The 17,096-nt window shown below is 41.0% G+C and overlaps 1 protein-coding gene across 4 annotated transcripts in view; it reads right to left on the bottom strand.

Moving 5' to 3' along the window:
• The window catches only part of ABCC8 (ATP binding cassette subfamily C member 8), a 158,031-nt gene that overhangs the window by 102,106 nt on the left and 38,829 nt on the right, over positions 1–17,096 (bottom strand). For all 4 annotated transcript variants that reach the window (XR_012787627.1, XM_075567706.1, XM_075567708.1 and 1 more), the window contains exons 5-6: positions 11,480–11,722; positions 5,756–5,944 (exon numbers count right to left, since the gene is read on the bottom strand). Coding sequence is in view for 3 of the 4 variants with exons in the window: in XM_075567706.1 (XP_075423821.1) it covers positions 5,756–5,944; positions 11,480–11,722 (432 nt within the window). In the remaining variant the exon portion in view is untranslated. The remainder of the gene's footprint in view (positions 1–5,755; positions 5,945–11,479; positions 11,723–17,096) is intronic.

Here is a 17,096-nt window from a genome sequence, read left to right as displayed (position 1 = left end):
TAAACTCAGAACCACAGTAATACCACAAAGATAAAAACCACAAAGATAAAAACCACTATGATAACCTTAAAAAAAACCAGTAAACCGCAGTATAAATAATAATATTGATAAAAGTCCAGTGTAGAGTCGTGCTGCCAAAGTCCAAACCAGCGGATTTTCCAAATCCCCTCACACAGTCCAGCAAAAGAAATGTGGGCGTTCCGGGCAAAGGGCTGCGGCACAATATATAAACGTATGTGGGAGATAAAGAGACTAAGCGTATTCAACACTAATACAGCGCGAATGTGCTACAGAACGTACATACTTCGCTTAATATATGAAATGTCCGCAGGGATATTGGATGCGTAGACTCCTTCTGCAAGCTTCAGATGATGGAGCACTGTATTTAATGAAAAGAATACAAAGAACAGCCTAGCATAAAACCGCTTTAATAAACAATGTTAAAAGAAAATGTGCGATTGCAAACTCACAAACTCGTTCTGGTTAATGTGCAGTTGAATATTAGCTTCCCAGATTGGCATTTAAAGGGAATCCTCTGTCCAGGCACTGCTACTGCAGTCTCTGCAGCTCACTCCGTCACGGCTGTTCGGGTCCTCCCTCAGGGTCCGTCCGCGCCCCTCAGTACAGGTCCCACACATTTCGTTTGCAGGATGTTGCAGACCAGGCTCAGCGTCGCTCCAGTCTGCTGCGACACTCGCTATGCCCCAGAATATGAGATTGCTTGGAACACGGTTGTGTTTTAATTTAAAATGATTTGAAACGCTGTGACTTTCCAGGCCCTTCTCGATGTTCCGCACATGCTCACATAGTCTCGTCTTTAATTTTATTTTTGTCCTCCCTACATACTGTAGTTTACATGTACACTCTAGCATGTAAACTACCCCTATAGTATTACATGTACACTCTAGCATGTAAACTACCCCTATAGTATTACATGTACACTCTAGCATGTAAACTACCCCTATAGTATTACATGTACACTCTAGCATGTAAACTACCCCTATAGTATTACATGTACACTCTAGCATGTAAACTACCCCTATAGTATTACATGTACACTCTAGCATGTAAACTACCCCTATAGTATTACATGTACACTCTAGCATGTAAACTACCCCTATAGTATTACATGTACACTCTAGCATGTAAACTACCCCTATAGTATTACATGTACACTCTAGCATGTAAACAACCCCTATAGTATTACATGTACACTCTAGCATGTAAACTAACCCTATAGTATTACATGTACACTCTAGTATGTAAACAACCCCTATAGTATTACATGTAATGTTGTTTATTATTTGGAAGTTTCTTGCCAAATTACTTGAATAAAACTCCTTGCTGTTAGTCTCCTGTCGTCTATTCTCATTACTTGCCCTACAGTTTAAACATCTGTGGAAACCCTCTCTCCCACTAGTGACCTTAGATTTTAGAATAGTATGTTATTGCCTCCATGTTGCTACCCATTTTACTTATGCTGCAAGCTTTTCCTATTTATGTTGCAATCTAATTTAGGATGCACACTCATTACCACCAATTATATATATATGTAAATCAGCATCAGTTAACTATGTCATTTGAATCAGCTTAGTGTAACAATTATGCTAATCATTGCCTGCCAGCTACTGGGTGTTTAAGAACCCACAATATGCTGGAGGCGCTACCCCTGATGAAGCAAAGGAAGTTCACGAAACACGTAGGATGTCCCAGTTGAGCCACCGTAGCTGTGCATTGACATCATTGAACGCATCATACCCGGAAGTGAAACCGGGATTTTGGTGCTCGGCACGATCTCAGCGAGGAGGGAATCAGACAAACCAGAGCACAGTTCAGGGCTAGGGCCTGGTCTGCAACAGCATACAAACAAAAGGTGTGGGACCTGTACTGAGGGGAGCGGATGGCCCGAGCAACCGTGACGGAGTGAGCTGCAGAGACTGCAGTAGCAGTGCCTGGGCAGAGGATTCCCTTTAAATGCCAATCTGGGAAGCTAATATTCAACTGCACATTACCCAGAACGAGTTTGTGAGTTTGCAATCGCACGTTTTCTTTTAACATTGTTTATTAAAGCGGTTTTATGCTTTGCTGTTCTTTGTATTCTTTGTATTAAATACAGTGCTCCATCATCTGCAGCTTGCAGAAGGAGTCTACGCATCCAATATCCCTGCGGACATTTCATATATTAAGCGAAGTATGTACGTTCTGTAGCACATTCGCGCTGAATTAGAGTGTTGAATACGCTTAGTCTCTTTATCTCCCACATACGTTTACATATTGTGCCGCAGCCCTTTGCCCGGAACGTCCACATTTCTTTTGCTAGATACAGAGCATAATCATCACTGATCAAAAGGAAGCCACAAATGCAGTATATCGGTATGCTAAATATTGTACCCAGACTTCTTATTATTAACAGTGCTTAAATCATCTGTAAAGGGTTCTCTCTGCTCCACTGCTTAGGTGTCGCATTGCCAGGCAGCTGTTTCAACTACTAACACTGCCTTAAAAGTGCAATGCCTCTAAGCCAGGGGTGCGCAAACTGGGGTGTAAACTGGGGTGTGTGAAATTTTCCGGAGGGAAGGGGGCACAGTGCTTACAGAGGCCCCGCGCTCTTCCCCACAAGTTAAATAGAATGCCAGGGGAACGCGCGAGGCCTCTGTCTCTCACCTTCTCTCCGGCGGCTTCTGGCAACATGTCGTCATGACAATGCAGAGTAAATGACGCTGCAGGTTTAAATGGTGGCGCCAATACCGGAGGAAAGGTAAGGGAGGAGGGGGGCATGAGCAGGGGGGAGGAAAGCAGGCAGGGTGGTGCAAACAAAAAAGTTTGTGCACCCCTGCTCTTAGTTACACATACTGCAATAGAGAGAAATCTGTCAACTACAGACGTAGCCATACTATCTTTCCCCCCAAGAGACATCAAAGTACCCAGACATGCCTCAGGAGTTTCCATAGGACTCAGTGTCAGTATTGATGCAGAAGGCCTGGGCATGCCTTAAATAAACATAAATCAGCGACATCTAACGTTATAGCGATGGCATGAACCAGTGAGTAATACCACTGACTTGATAACAATAACATGGAGTTTAAGGGAGCCAGTTCAAATCCTGGTGTCAGCTCCTTGGGCAAGTCACTTTATCTCCCTATGCCTCAGGCACCAAAACAATAGCTTGCAAACTCATCTGGGCAGGGACTGTGCCTGTAAAAATCCTATGTGCAATGCTGTGTACTGCACACTACACTATCATTGTGCAAGACTTTGAGTCCCACTGCGAGAAAAGCTCTATATGAAATAAAAGTTAATATTATTATATGTTTTGTACATTAATCCTTTTGCAATGGATTTCTGGCTTCTATGGTAGAGGAGGGATTAAGGCACTGTATGCTTAATAGCCTTGCGAATGTAGACCACAAAACAAACACCACCTTAAACCTGATGGATATAAATTATACAATAAGAGAGTCAAACTATTCACTGGGACACACACTGATGCATATCTATATTATTATTATTTTGTGAAGCAATTCTGCCTTTACCTTCTCCGAAAACGACTCTCCTAATATAAAAATGTTTTCTTACATAGTGCTGACAATGTATAGAGCACGTGCATTAAATGTTGAAGACACCATGGGGCCTATGTACATATTTGTACAAAAATGTGTGCAACAAAATGTCAGATCTTCATAAAAAATGCCTCGTATGTGTGAAGGTCGTTATGTGACTTTATGACGCATAGTTTAAATTGAATTTGAACACCTTGCATCACGTTGAATACCTTATTTCTAACAGCACTGAAATATTTATAGAATTCTAGAAGTGGAAAAAATGAAGATGAAACAAATTATTTCATATTCTGAAACTCCTGTAACAGCCCTAAAAAATGTGTGCTCAGCATCAAGCTTCACCAAGTGCTATTACCGCCATAACTGAGCCAACATCTCCACTGAATCCTAGGAACATCTGGGATATTCTGACTTAAACTATGTCATGTTATCTGGGGCAATAATGCCATGTGCTACACACGCACACATACATGTATATATCAAATACATGCAATAACTTACTTGATCAAGGCAGAACCACATTTCACATTGAGAATTATTTCTCTCTATGGAGACGATAAATATTGTAACATACATTGATTTTGACAGTAGACAGACATCCTTTGCAGGCTGTAAAAAATAGCCTCACTATTTGATTATCAAAAGGACCTGTCGTCATCACTATCAACATCATAATTTTCAGCAAAGTACACCGACTATAACGGACCATTTAAAGTCACCCCTCATTAAGTCTCCATAGTCACCGGCTAGAGACGTCTAACCCATGTTACCACCATGCTTCTAGCGTCACAGCTTAACGTCCCTCTGGTAATTCTACTTTGACAATGAATGCATTAAAAACAGACTGAGCACAGAAATAATCCCACACAACAAAGCTTGTCTGCTTCTCTTTCAAGTACATAATACAAAAAAAAAAACCTAATAAATATATTAATTATGTATACTGAATATTTTATTATTACATAGTTCTGAGCCTGTACGTAGGCACAACATGACATGAGTTAGCATTGTGCGGTTATGAGGATATTCCATTAATATAACAACGCTGGAGCGTGACATGCCGTGTAATAAGAACTTTAGATTTAGCCAAAATGGTTCTGAAGCACAGAGATAGGCCAATGCTAGTGTCACAATAAATGTGTAATCTACCGTATATTAAAGAACTGGCAAAACAAGACTTACCTGAATTCCCAAAGGAGAACACTAAAGACATACAGCACCTTACTAGCACCGCAGAATGCCGGATTTCTTATTTCTTCTGTGCAATGCCACAGAATTACATTTCCTCACGGAAATGTGTAAGTGACCTGCAATAAATTATTCGTGTGGGGTCTGCAACCAACTATTGTACCAGTTCCCAATATAAAGCCAGCAACTTAACCTCTCTCAACTACCCATAACGTTTCTTGTGTCTTTTAACAAATTGACATTATTTCCTCTTTTCCATAGTGATCACTACAAGCACTCCTAAATCAGAAGTGAGGAGTGTAAGGGGTTTTATTTTACCATTAATCCCTTTGGTTGAAATGAGGGTAACAAGGCTCCCATTGACAGGGCCTGGGCAGCCTCACCTACATTGAAGGGGTTAATGACCAGTATATATATATATATAATTTATTTATTTTTTTGAAATGTAGGTTTTAATCATGTTTTTTAAAGCATGTCCAATAACCTATAACCCGCCTTTGGATAATAGGGCTGTAAGAATAATCAAGATGTGGAGTTGTTAGTGATGATGGGGTGGAGGTGGGTGATGGTAGTAGGTGCCCCAGGGAGAATTGGCATCCAGGATGGGGCGGGGGGGGGGGTTAACCCCTTGTTTTCCAAGGGTGTAGTTTGGAATATATTAACCGCTTTGTAGCACTAAGGGGTGAATTTATTTAATTGTATCATCTATTCTTGGATTCTCTTTATCTCCAAGCCCTAATAAAGGGTTTGGATGTCAGTAATGACAAGACCTTAGTAACGCTATGTTATTTGATGATAATGTCGCATTCACCTTAAAAAACATGATGTTCAACATATGCTAATGAACTCTAGCACGGTCGTTATTTTTGCAGACAATTAGCTTAGTGAATTCTGGGCAAATAACAGTCGTTCCTGTGTTTTTGCCCAGATCTAGCCAAGCTTAGTAAAATCTGGGCCTAGGTGTCTCTACATCTTGGAATACAAACAGCAGTTTATCGGGACTGTACCTGTGTGAGCAAAGTTCTATTTCCATTGCTAAGGTGGTGGACAATCCCTGAAATGCAGAGCGGACCAGCAAACCCAAGGATGTCTGCCAGAATACGGAAGATACTGCTCAGAATGAGAGGTCTCCCAAAAGCATGGCACAGGGCTCGCCAGATAGACTTCGATCCTGCAGGACATTGAGAAGTCTTGCTCTGTTGAAAGAGAAAATTGGTTTTAGAGACACACGCTTTACTGTACATAGAAGCCAACTGCAATCACTTTCCTTAGGCTGCGGCCAGGCAGGGAGAGACCGTGGCGCTCATGCGCGATTTGTGGCCGGCTAGGTGTGCGAGCGGGGGGGGGAGGGAGTGTCGTGGGGCATGGCCAAGATGTCATGTGATGCGTGAGCGAGCGGAAGATTCATATTTGCCGAGTATGAGCAGGCGCTCGCTCACGCTGGCCACACACATTGCAGCAATGTGTTTCATCGCGGCCAGCGTGAGTGCGCCAGCCCGCTCAGCGCCACCCTGGATGAGGCCTTATGTGGCTTTTAAAGCAGTAATCTGCGTTGTTTGTCTTCTTTTGTGTAATTAAATGAGTCTACTAAGAGACTGCTTCCTCAAGGAGAGGGGTAAAGAACATGTGCAGGCAGTATAGGCCCTACAGTAAAGGGTTAACCGTGACATGGTTGCCGGCTTATAATGCTTTAGCCAAAGGATTGACTGATGACCCCTTACTTATGAGAAAAACAACAGATTTAACTTAATAATTTGTCATATTGGATGTAGCATTGGGGCTTTTCTCTCTTGTTGTATACATTAGGTCACTGCCCAATAGCACCTATTTATACAAATACTGTGTGTGTGTGTGTGTGTGTGTGTGTGTGTGTGTGTGTGTGTGTGTGTGTGTGTGTGTGTGTGTGTGTGTGTGTGTGTGTGTGTGTGTGTGTGTGTGTGTGTGTGTGTGTGTTATATAGTAAACAAAGTCAGTCGGCACTTCCAAAAGCAGAGATGTATGGGTAGGTGCTGGTCCCATAAAGTAATAAGACAACGATACCGTGTTCATTCCAAGAAACCAGGGGACCACACAAAATTTTGAAGCAAGTAAGGTGTATGTTAGTAACAAGGCACTCAGGGTAGTGCTGAGGAAGGTCCTACAAGGACCGAAACGTTGGTCTTGTTTGTGCTGTACCATCTGAATACAGGTTTTTTTGTTGCCATTTATCCTTGAGTTTGAGTGCTGTCCTTTGTCTTCTCTTGCTAGGGATGACTGCTTTCTCTGTCTATTTCTATAGGACAGGCACCATACAATTTCACTTTGATGGGAGTGCCAGCTGCCCCTCTGTTTTATTGTGTATATATATATATCTCAACAAACCGGGCCACAACCTACTCGTCTCCTCCCCCCCCCAAAAAAAGTCACCCGCCCCCCTCCTCACGACACTTACTTGCGGTGGGGTCCGGTTGCGGGGTCCTGATGGCGTCTCCTGGCCTTCTGCTGTCTTGTCGCCTTTAAAATGTTTTCTCCTGCAGCACTATTCAAAATGGCTATGCAGCGTCATATGGGACCTCGCAATGTCACGTAGCGTTCCTTTACCATGTCAATGTGGCGTCATATGACGCTGCGATGCCATTTTGAATAGTGCTGCAGGAGAAAAACTTGATTTTAAAGATCAAGACGGAGAAGACCGGGAGATGCCAGGGGACACCGCCGCAGGTAAGCAGTCGACAGCGGCTACAATGCAGTTGTTTCGGGCGACCGCATTTGTCGAGTGTGTGTATATATATATTAGTGGGTTTGGGGTTTATGCTTGCAGGAACTGTGTACAGTACCGACACACTTTATTGCAGTGTGGTCGGTACCGCAAGCCGGGATATTTCCCGGCTTGCTTGTGGCTGCCCCTCGGCGTGCCGCGCGTCATAGACGCGCGGTCACGCGTCTTCGGGAGCCTGCGCCCCCTGCACGCGCGTCCAGGGCTCCCCGAGGGAGCCCTGGTGTCCCGCGATCTGCGGGACGGCGGCAGGGGGTTCCGGGGGACCCGGCGGACCCGGTAGCGGTAGGGAGAGCGCCCCGATCGGAGGGCGCTCTTCCGCTGCTTCGGCGCGCGCCCGTCACACTCGGGCGCGCGCCAGGCTACTGCTGCGGCCAAGAACGGGCAAATGCTCGAATAAACTTGGCCGCAGCAGTATGTGTTTTTAAATGAGGTGGTCTTCTGTTTCAGCGCTTCAATAAAATCAGTGTGTTATACAGTGCAATCCATTTCAAAATACCAATTACAATACACAGATCAAACAAATCTTTTATAGCATGCAATACTCTTATAGAAGATAGAAGCACAAATAAAAAAAAATACAAATACAGTGTTTTAATGCGTCCAAACTAAAAGTGAATGTCAAGCTACAAATGGATAACTGAGCAAATACAAAGAAAGGTTTAAACAAACTAAAACACGCACGATAAAGATAAGCCCCTAGTAATGGAACATCTAAAAGAAATCTGTATTCTGTTGTTGACATGGTAATTGTGAGCACTGAAATCAAAAGCTTATTCAGGGTTCATACACCATGATAAAATGAGATTACAGGGACTGTGGCAGGGCTCTTTAACTGGTGACTCGCAGGCCAAAGGGCCTTGATCAAGCCTTTGGACTCTCTGCTCCCGCTAATTTCATACCAGTTACTTAGGCAGCTAAGTGCTATTTTTTACTATAAAACTTATGTATAAGTTAAGGTAATGCAAATATATATGGTACAGGTGTTATTAATATTTGCTTTTCAGGTCTTTAAATGGATCTAAAATGACATTACAGTAAGCTTGTGCCCTTCTACTCCTACAATGTTTTCTGATCTGGCTCTTGTCTTAAACTAGTTGAAGAGACTGGGGCTATGGATTAAAAGATGCAAATGCCCTTCCTGTCTTTAAATGGTTGCTCCCAGAATAATGTTGAACATTAATCAATGTACTGTACCATTCTGTCTGTTAATCTCACAGTTCTGATTTAAAACACTCGATGGGGATCACTGTAAATCGCCATAACTTCATTTGCACACAGTTGACTCTCTATTCTGTTATTTTTGTTGCAATATGAGTAACCCTAGCTTTGGTCTATCCATGCTGAAAGAGACACAATACAATACTTTTCAAATATATTGCGGGAGTCCTCATGCAGCAAATGAGTATTAAACAAAATCGTCACACTAGTACTTAATCTGATCTAAATCAGATGAAAACTTCATGATAATACTAAAGTTTCTATGTATCTTTAATTGGTATGAATAAAACTAAGACAAGTCCCATGTAAGCTAAACCAATGTGGGCTATGTATCAAGCTGCACATACACCAAAATGATGGTTAACGTCATACTGTATGTATGTGTGCACCATTTTGCATCAACGTAATGTAAAAATACATTAATGCAGAATGTAGTTACCATGCACAGTGGTTTGTACTATAAAAGCCAATTATTTAACTCTTGAGGTGATGGACAGGTCAGCAACACACTGCATTGGGTGCCCTTTTGTGCAAGATACCCTGTGTACACCTCATAATCAACTTGTTTATAACAAAGAATCACCTTGTATATAACGAAGAAACACTAGCTATAATAATAAGATAGTCTGATTACCTTATTTATCAAGTGATTAGCTGCCTACAGCCCCTTGCTCTCCCAAGCACATAGCTCACAGTAAAACATACTAATTCGGCTTCCTAAGGTTGGACAACTTTTGCTTTATTCTAAATTGCATTTAGTAAAAAGTAAAAAACAAATATAATGTGTGGATAAGTTAAGCAGTTAATTTTCAAGCTACTATTTAAAAAAATAATGAATGTCCAGTAGGATTTTCTTTGTTTTAAAATCTCTCCTTGCAGAGTGACAAACAAATAAGCATGCTTAGACACAAAGATGATGGGCCATAATTGCTATGCCATTATATAGCTCCCGCTGCCAACAGCCACCTTACTGCCCATTAAAGGGAATGAGCCATAAGGTGTTTAATGACATAGTGCTGCTTAGTAACTATAGGTCCATATGAGTTACATCTTACTACTTTCAACAAATGTAGGCTCTACAATGACTGCTGTTATGGTCTCAGGACCATGGACAGCAGCATTAAATCACTATTCCTGTCTTAATACAGCATTTGCATCATTTCCTCTATTAGCAATACTCTTATCCAGCAGTGTGGTATAAACACAGGTCCTCATTTGAAGGGATTCTGCAATCTTGTACGCCCTTTCAACACTTTTCACATATATTAATGTGCATGCCATTTTGACACACTGTCAGCTGCAGAGACAGATACTGTGTATTTTTTTTTAGAAATGTATATATTTCTTAATGTTAATTAGAAACAGAAGATCATTTTATGATAAAGGCGTGATCCCTTTTTAACCCCTACAGCACTGGAGGGGCCTTACAAGGGACCCTGCTTTCTGGGACTTATTATCTCTGAAAGAACAAACAGCACAAAGAGTACTGAAAAAAGAAGGCTGTGTTTAAAGTGAGCAGAAGATTGCTGCTATGAAAGAACGATATCCTGATTGTCACATGGTTATTCACAACGGCTTATTCCATTTTTCAGAATGTATACAGTCCACTATTATTAATCCACCTCCATGCTTTGTAAGGCTATTTGTAGCATGCTGCACACATACAGTATAAAGGCTTTTCATGATGTACTTACAGTATGTAATGTCTTTTTGCATGTCAGTATTTTAAATGTACATGGTTTCATTAATCTAGAAAGTGACAATGAACATCTTCCAGCATAAAAGACCTTTCAGTGTGACTTATTCTACATGGAAAGGATGTATACGGGAGACATTTAATCTGTGGTGTTATAAGCACAGGAAGGTAGATTGGCTGGGATTGGTTGCAGATACACTACAGCAGTGAAATGATGGCTGCAGTGAACACTCTTAAATTATTTATGTTCTTATATAGCACTGACAGTGTATGCAGCATTGTACACAGAATTTTGAAGACACCCATTAATTTTGTTGCCTGTTAGAGGGAGATAAAGTACTGTAACTTGCCCAAGGTCACAAGGAGCCGAAGCTGGGATTTTAACTTTGTTCTCTGCCTTAAAGTCAGTATCATAGTTCTCAGAGTCAGCGCCTTTACTCACTAAACTACTTCTTCAGACTCTAAAACGCATAGATTGATATCCTTCAAACCCAACAAATGCTGCATACAATTAAATACATCTGTAACTCAATGTCACATCATCCTGATGTTTATATCCATATAAAAAGCTGCTAACAGAAATACATATAAATAATTAGCATCACAGTACCATGAAATCAGCCCTTCGGTTTTAAAATTAAAAACATTATCTACGATAACAAACATGTAACTATAATAAGCCATACTTGCATGAATAATTAATAGGCATGTTATTGCAGTCTAGACTCAACCATTTATCAATGGTACACAAATGAAAAAAAATGACATTTATTTATTTTATAGAAGGAACATATTTTTTTTCCACTCACTCTGCATTAATATTCTAGTTTGCATAGCAAGCAACCCATTCTAATCTAATGTCAATACGAGTTACACAGTTAAATTGAAGATTAATGTACTTTGTCCAGATCTTCAGCATTTAACATACAATTGGAGTGATTGCCCTTTTAAAATATTACCAATAGTTTTTTAAACAGAGTAGGAGAGACTAGTGTTTTAAATGATTCATATAATTGGCTTAAGCGTGTCAAAATATACTACCCATCATTACTGTCTTACCTTTTGTGCTTGAAATGCCTCATTAAGGAGAATGTAATTGGTCACTGCCCTCATTGCAATGGGGAGTTTTCCTATTGCTTTCAAGTCAATTGGTTTTCTGTGAGCTGTCTTAATGAACGTGTTCATCCACCAATATGTCCCTTTGGAGAGCAAATTCACGAAGGGCTGAAGGAAGCGAACTCCGAGGTCTTGCAGGTCCTCTGGAGGTTTCACCTCTTTAGAGTATTTATAGAAAACGTACCGCTATAAAACAGAAGTCAACGTTGCATTAAAAACAATAATCCCTGTCAAAACTTCCAAAAAGTCAGGCAGCCCTGGCAGATAATCCCCAGCTGAACCGGGAACAAGCCTGTTGTAGCCCTTCTCCCTGCGACCACGGTTGCTTATCCGCAAACTCGGGGGGGGGGGGGGGGGAATCAGGTTTGAAATGGCCAACCCTTTACACAATAGTAAATATAACTCAAACTCCCTTTTACAGAAGTACGAACCCTCTCACATGATATTCACCCGGAATTAGTGCTGATTTGGTCTATGCTTTGACATGCATTTGTATAATGTGTTGCAATGGCGCCCACATCCCCCCACTCCCTTCTCATTTCTGTTCTCCATCCCTCATCCCCATTTATGTTTAAAGATGTTTTGAAAAAACCCCAAAAAACTTAAGTTTGTAAAAAAACAACAACTACAAAAAAAACCATCCCTTGAGGATTGGCGTTCGGAGCAAAGCTATTTACAGGTGCTTGGTTATGTGGTGTAGATAAGGAAATAACCATAAGATCTGTGTATCCGTCAGACAGAAATGGCTTGGTTCCACAGAGATAAAAGCTGTGTTAAGATAAAGTACTGGTGTTTTTTTTTATTAAACATGACGAGATATGTCCTGATCTGTGAATATGGAAGATGTATATGTGAATGCACCCCCCCCCTCCATACCACTTTCTCTTCTGTACCCCTCCCTTAATGAAAAAAATAAAATATATATATATGTGTGTATATATATATTTTTTTTCATTAAGGGAGGGGTATATATATTCTGCTATAATATATATATTCTGCTATAATATATATATTCTGCTATAATATATATATTCTGCTTTTGCATTTTAACAAGCTTTTTAGAAAGACTTTCTTTATGTTGGAAGATGTGAGCTATATGGTTATGAGTTTTTACAATTATGGATAGTGTAAAAGATAAATTTTAAATATTGTTTTATTGTGTATCAATTAGCTGTGCATTGTCTGAGATGATTACATTGAGGACTGCTTTGATTTCCTGTTTTGTTAAACCCTTTATCATCATTTATTTTTTTATTAAAAACACCTCCACTTAATGGAGCATCGCAATACTTTACAGTTAAACATATGTAAATGATATACTGTACAATGGTTTTGCTAGACAGGAAAAGCCAAACAGAAGAGGTAAGGCTTACACTGAGCACGAAATAGTGGCAAAGTAGATATGCACCTTTAGAAAATAAATACAAATAGGAAAGTCTTCAGCAATGAGTCGTTCTGTATTATAGGTGTCATCTTCAGTGTTTTTGTCTTCATTGATTAATGAAGGGGAAAGGAAAGGATGTCTATTCTAGTTTCTCAGCCTTAAATATCTTACCCAATAACATTCCACAATGAAGGATAGAGTAGGGAAGGGTAGTTCCTATTCAATCACCCTGAGATTTCAAACAACAAGCAGTACCAGGTTTCTAATACACTTCCTAAAACAGCACAGGGGGTCTCAGAGCTACACCTGTGTGAATCCACGGGTGCCAATAGTCTCTAGTGAGCTCCTGATCACCGACGGTGGCTGTACACGTCCCAGACAGACCGAGGACGCTGACAGAATGGCGTCAGGAAAAAAAAACGACGCAAGTTTCACATACAGATGCAGCGGCCGTTATTAGAACAAATCATGGCGCCGTTTTCGTGTGCGCTGCTGTACTCCACGCGGCATTAATGCCGCCAATCGCCCCAGGCACACATGTTTATCACGGTTAATTTGTTTGAATTTCATGGGTTCTGTTTCGTATCCGTGTCAGAAATGAATGAATTGTAATGTGTACAGTACTGTACTACTGTGTCAGTTTCAGGTGTTTAACACTAAAATGCCATTTTCTGTACTCGCGTTTTAAGGCGGGAAGGGGCTGTACGGTTGGAAGAAATCACGCGCCATGACATTAGAGCTTTTGTAGATGTCATTTGACTCAATGGTAGCAAAAATCTGAAATGTTGATTAAATTGTTTTGGTTATAGTGGCTCTAACAGTAAAAGATCTCACATAAATGAATAGTTTGATGGAAGCTTTTCGTGTGTGTGGGAAGAAACTCCAGTTCTCCAGAACATAGGTGAGTGAAACAATGATGCTTATGACCAGGATCAGTGGTTTCAACAAGCAACCAATAAGTGCAGCACAACTGCTACATAAACCAATGCAAAGTGTCAATCTGGCAAACTTGCAGAAATACCCATTATCCTCATTGCCCTCCCTGTCAGAATAATAAAACCCCAGGAGGGAACTATGACACCCTGATGACTGCTGTGAATGAATGGCCGCAAAATAACCACATATACTAGCGTGTGCTAAGTGCAGTGTCTGGCTTTAAGGAGGGAGGGATACAAAGCCACCAGTAAAATGTGGGTCATGTTTCCTTTCCATGGAGCAAAGCGATGAAGCAATTGTGATGGAATTAATAGAAGCATACACATATTTAACCACTTCAGTACCAGAGAGGCCTGCAATGTGCTGTAAGGCAAGCAAATTGCTGCAGAGTTTTGTGGAATTTACTGCAGGGTGAACATGACTAATATTTCCATATGGAGCGGCCTGTGTTCTTAGGGCAATACAGTGTAGTGTGTGTGTGTGTGTGTGTGTGTGTGTGTGTGTGTGTGTGTGTGTGTGTGTGTGTGTGTGTGTGTGTGTGTGTGTGTGTGTGTGTGTCTCTCTCTCTCGCTCTCAATATAGATAATACACACACACACAGCACTGGAAGCACTGTATCGCCATGACGTCATGCGGCTGGTTCGCCCTCATTGGCTGTCCGCCGCCATGACGTGGCCAATGCTCTTGTCTTTTGCCAAGGCAGTCGCGCATTGTGCCTTGTGCGCGCACGTACACACGCCGACTGGGGCCTGCCCCATACAGGGCTGGGCCGTGTGTGCTGCACACCATTGCGCTCGCAGCCGTGGCCAATGGGGACATAGCCTAAGGGATGACCCTGTGTCCTTTGTACTGCCTGTGGGATGAATAGTTCTTATGAAAGCTCCTTGTACTGTCCCCGAATATATTTGTATATAGTTATCATATCCCCTCTAAGACGCTAATATAACATTATATACTAGTGATCCTTCTGCACCTAAATGTTTTCTGATCTGCTCCTTTGGAGAATGGGCTGAAGAGCCCTGGTTATTAAACACTGAATCACAAAAGGTGTCGGTGCAGTTTTGGTTTATAAATGTAAATTCTTGTTGCCTTCTGTCTAATCTCTGTAATCGCTGTGTAATCTCTGTAATGTTGATTTCAGTCGATACATTATCATAGATTATGATGTTGGTGATTTATTTTAATATATTTTCTCACAACCCAGGGGGAGTATGTAGGAAAAAACAACAAGAAACAGCAATCTAAGTGCAGACAGAAAACGTGTGGGAGTCAATGCACAAGATGTCTTGGCTCATATGTGCAGCCTACTTACGCGATGAAGGTGGTATATGGGCAACAACAGGTGACTGGAATGGTAATTTATTTTAATGCAGTGTTGTGGAGAAATTGAATTATTACAATAGTATCTTTGTTACTAAGATGAGCTACAAAGTATATACCGGAGAAATAGTTATTTAAAGCAGCAATTCTCTCCAGAATCCCTATATGAGTTTAACATATACCGGGGATGGCCAAACTCAGCCCTCAAGAACCCCCAACAGGCCAGGTTTTAATGATAACCCTGCTTCAGCACAGGTGGCTCAATCACAATGACTGAGCCACTGATTGAGCCACCTTTGCTGAAGCAGGGATATCCTTAAAACCTGACCTGTTCGTGACTCTTGGGGATTACGTTTGGCCACCCTGTTGTATAGTGTTTGTATAGTACCCCCTGAAAATGTCCTACACTTTTTTGTTTAAAGACTTTTATAGTGTTAAAATGAGGATTTTCCTTATCTCTAGTTGTTTGCTTTTACGATGGTAACCCTTTCGATTGCATTGGGCTCTGGATAGAGCTTCATTTTAATCTCCCATATACGTAATATTTCAAATGCTTATATCTCCTGAACAGCGCATCAGATTGTAAACAGAAACACAGCGTTGGGAAAGGTAAAAAGAGATATCTTCAAGGAAGTAAAAACAATAAGTAATAATAAAATGGTTTAAAAATGGCGATCAGCACAGACTGCAGCTTTACAGGGTGTACGTCTCAGTTTCTTGCTTAATAGATGGTTTTATTTTTAATGTTAATGTTGGTGGAAGCGTGGAAATGTTTTGCTTGGCTCTGCATATGAACATACCAGCAGGCTTCATGCTTCTAGGAAAGGTTGGTGTAGAATGTAATTGGAGCCTGTTATATCTCAATGTCAACCAACATACGCAGGAATCTCTTAGTAATTTAGCCTACAAAGTGTGATGTCTCATGTTTCTACTTTCTCACAACTAATGCCCAAGTAAGATGAACACATTCCCCTTCAAAATTGCCCTGACATGAGCTTTACCTCGTACCAATGATTTGTTCTCTCTCTCGTTTACAGTGGTTTAGTACTAAAGAGCATACGAGAATGAGTATTTCTTTCCAGATAGCCCGAATCCCCTGCAACCTGCACTTACTGTAAGTTACTGGCATGTCACATCGCACTGCGTTTTCCCATGACGGGAGCATAGGGAATTACAGTAAACTCTCTCAAGCGTCAGCTAGCCATGTTTACAAACTATTATTAAAAAGGGGTTTACAATACTTAATACTTTATAGGAGGGATCATTTACCAAGATATAACCCCATACATGTGTCACGATAGGGATTGCATGATTAAACACATTCTATTTTTTTTCTAACGCCATCATTTTACAGTATTATTTTTCTGCACAAAATCTGAGTTGCTTGGGTAATGTTGTATTTTGTTATATTATAAATGCAGCAGTATTGAGTCTTTTGATAAATCAGTGGAAATTCCACCATTCTGTATAGGGGACAAGCTGCTAAAGATTTAGAAATAATACTCTGCAAAGTGATCTGTTTCTTTTTCCAAAAAGGAGAAAGGGGAGTGCGAAATAGAATGGGGACAGTGGAGGGGGTAAAAAGAAGCAGTGCATGAAAAGGGACATCCTTCATATTGGGCAGCCCCAGTACTCTACTACGGACTCTCAATATGCAATAAGGATATGGGACAGAACCACCATCAATCCTTCCGTGATGACTTCTGACATCGGGAGCCAATGGGAGAATCTGCTACTAGAGAGTCTGTCCATGGAAAAAATATACTGAGTGGCAGTGACCCATTGGAAGAGACTGAGACAGTCCTGTTTTTCTAAGCCTTCTGGGAACCAGAACCCAATTTCCTCCATTAAAGGGGCAATGCCTCCTAGGACCAAAGTGAACATGTTTAAAGGGTCGGTAATTAATACCCTTTTTTTTAC

The sequence above is a fragment of the Ascaphus truei genome, chromosome 12, assembly GCF_040206685.1.
Source record: "Ascaphus truei isolate aAscTru1 chromosome 12, aAscTru1.hap1, whole genome shotgun sequence".
NCBI classification, from domain to species: domain Eukaryota; kingdom Metazoa; phylum Chordata; class Amphibia; order Anura; family Ascaphidae; genus Ascaphus; species Ascaphus truei.
Note: the sequence above shows the minus strand (reverse complement) of the source record. Positions and strands in the feature narration are given on the sequence as shown.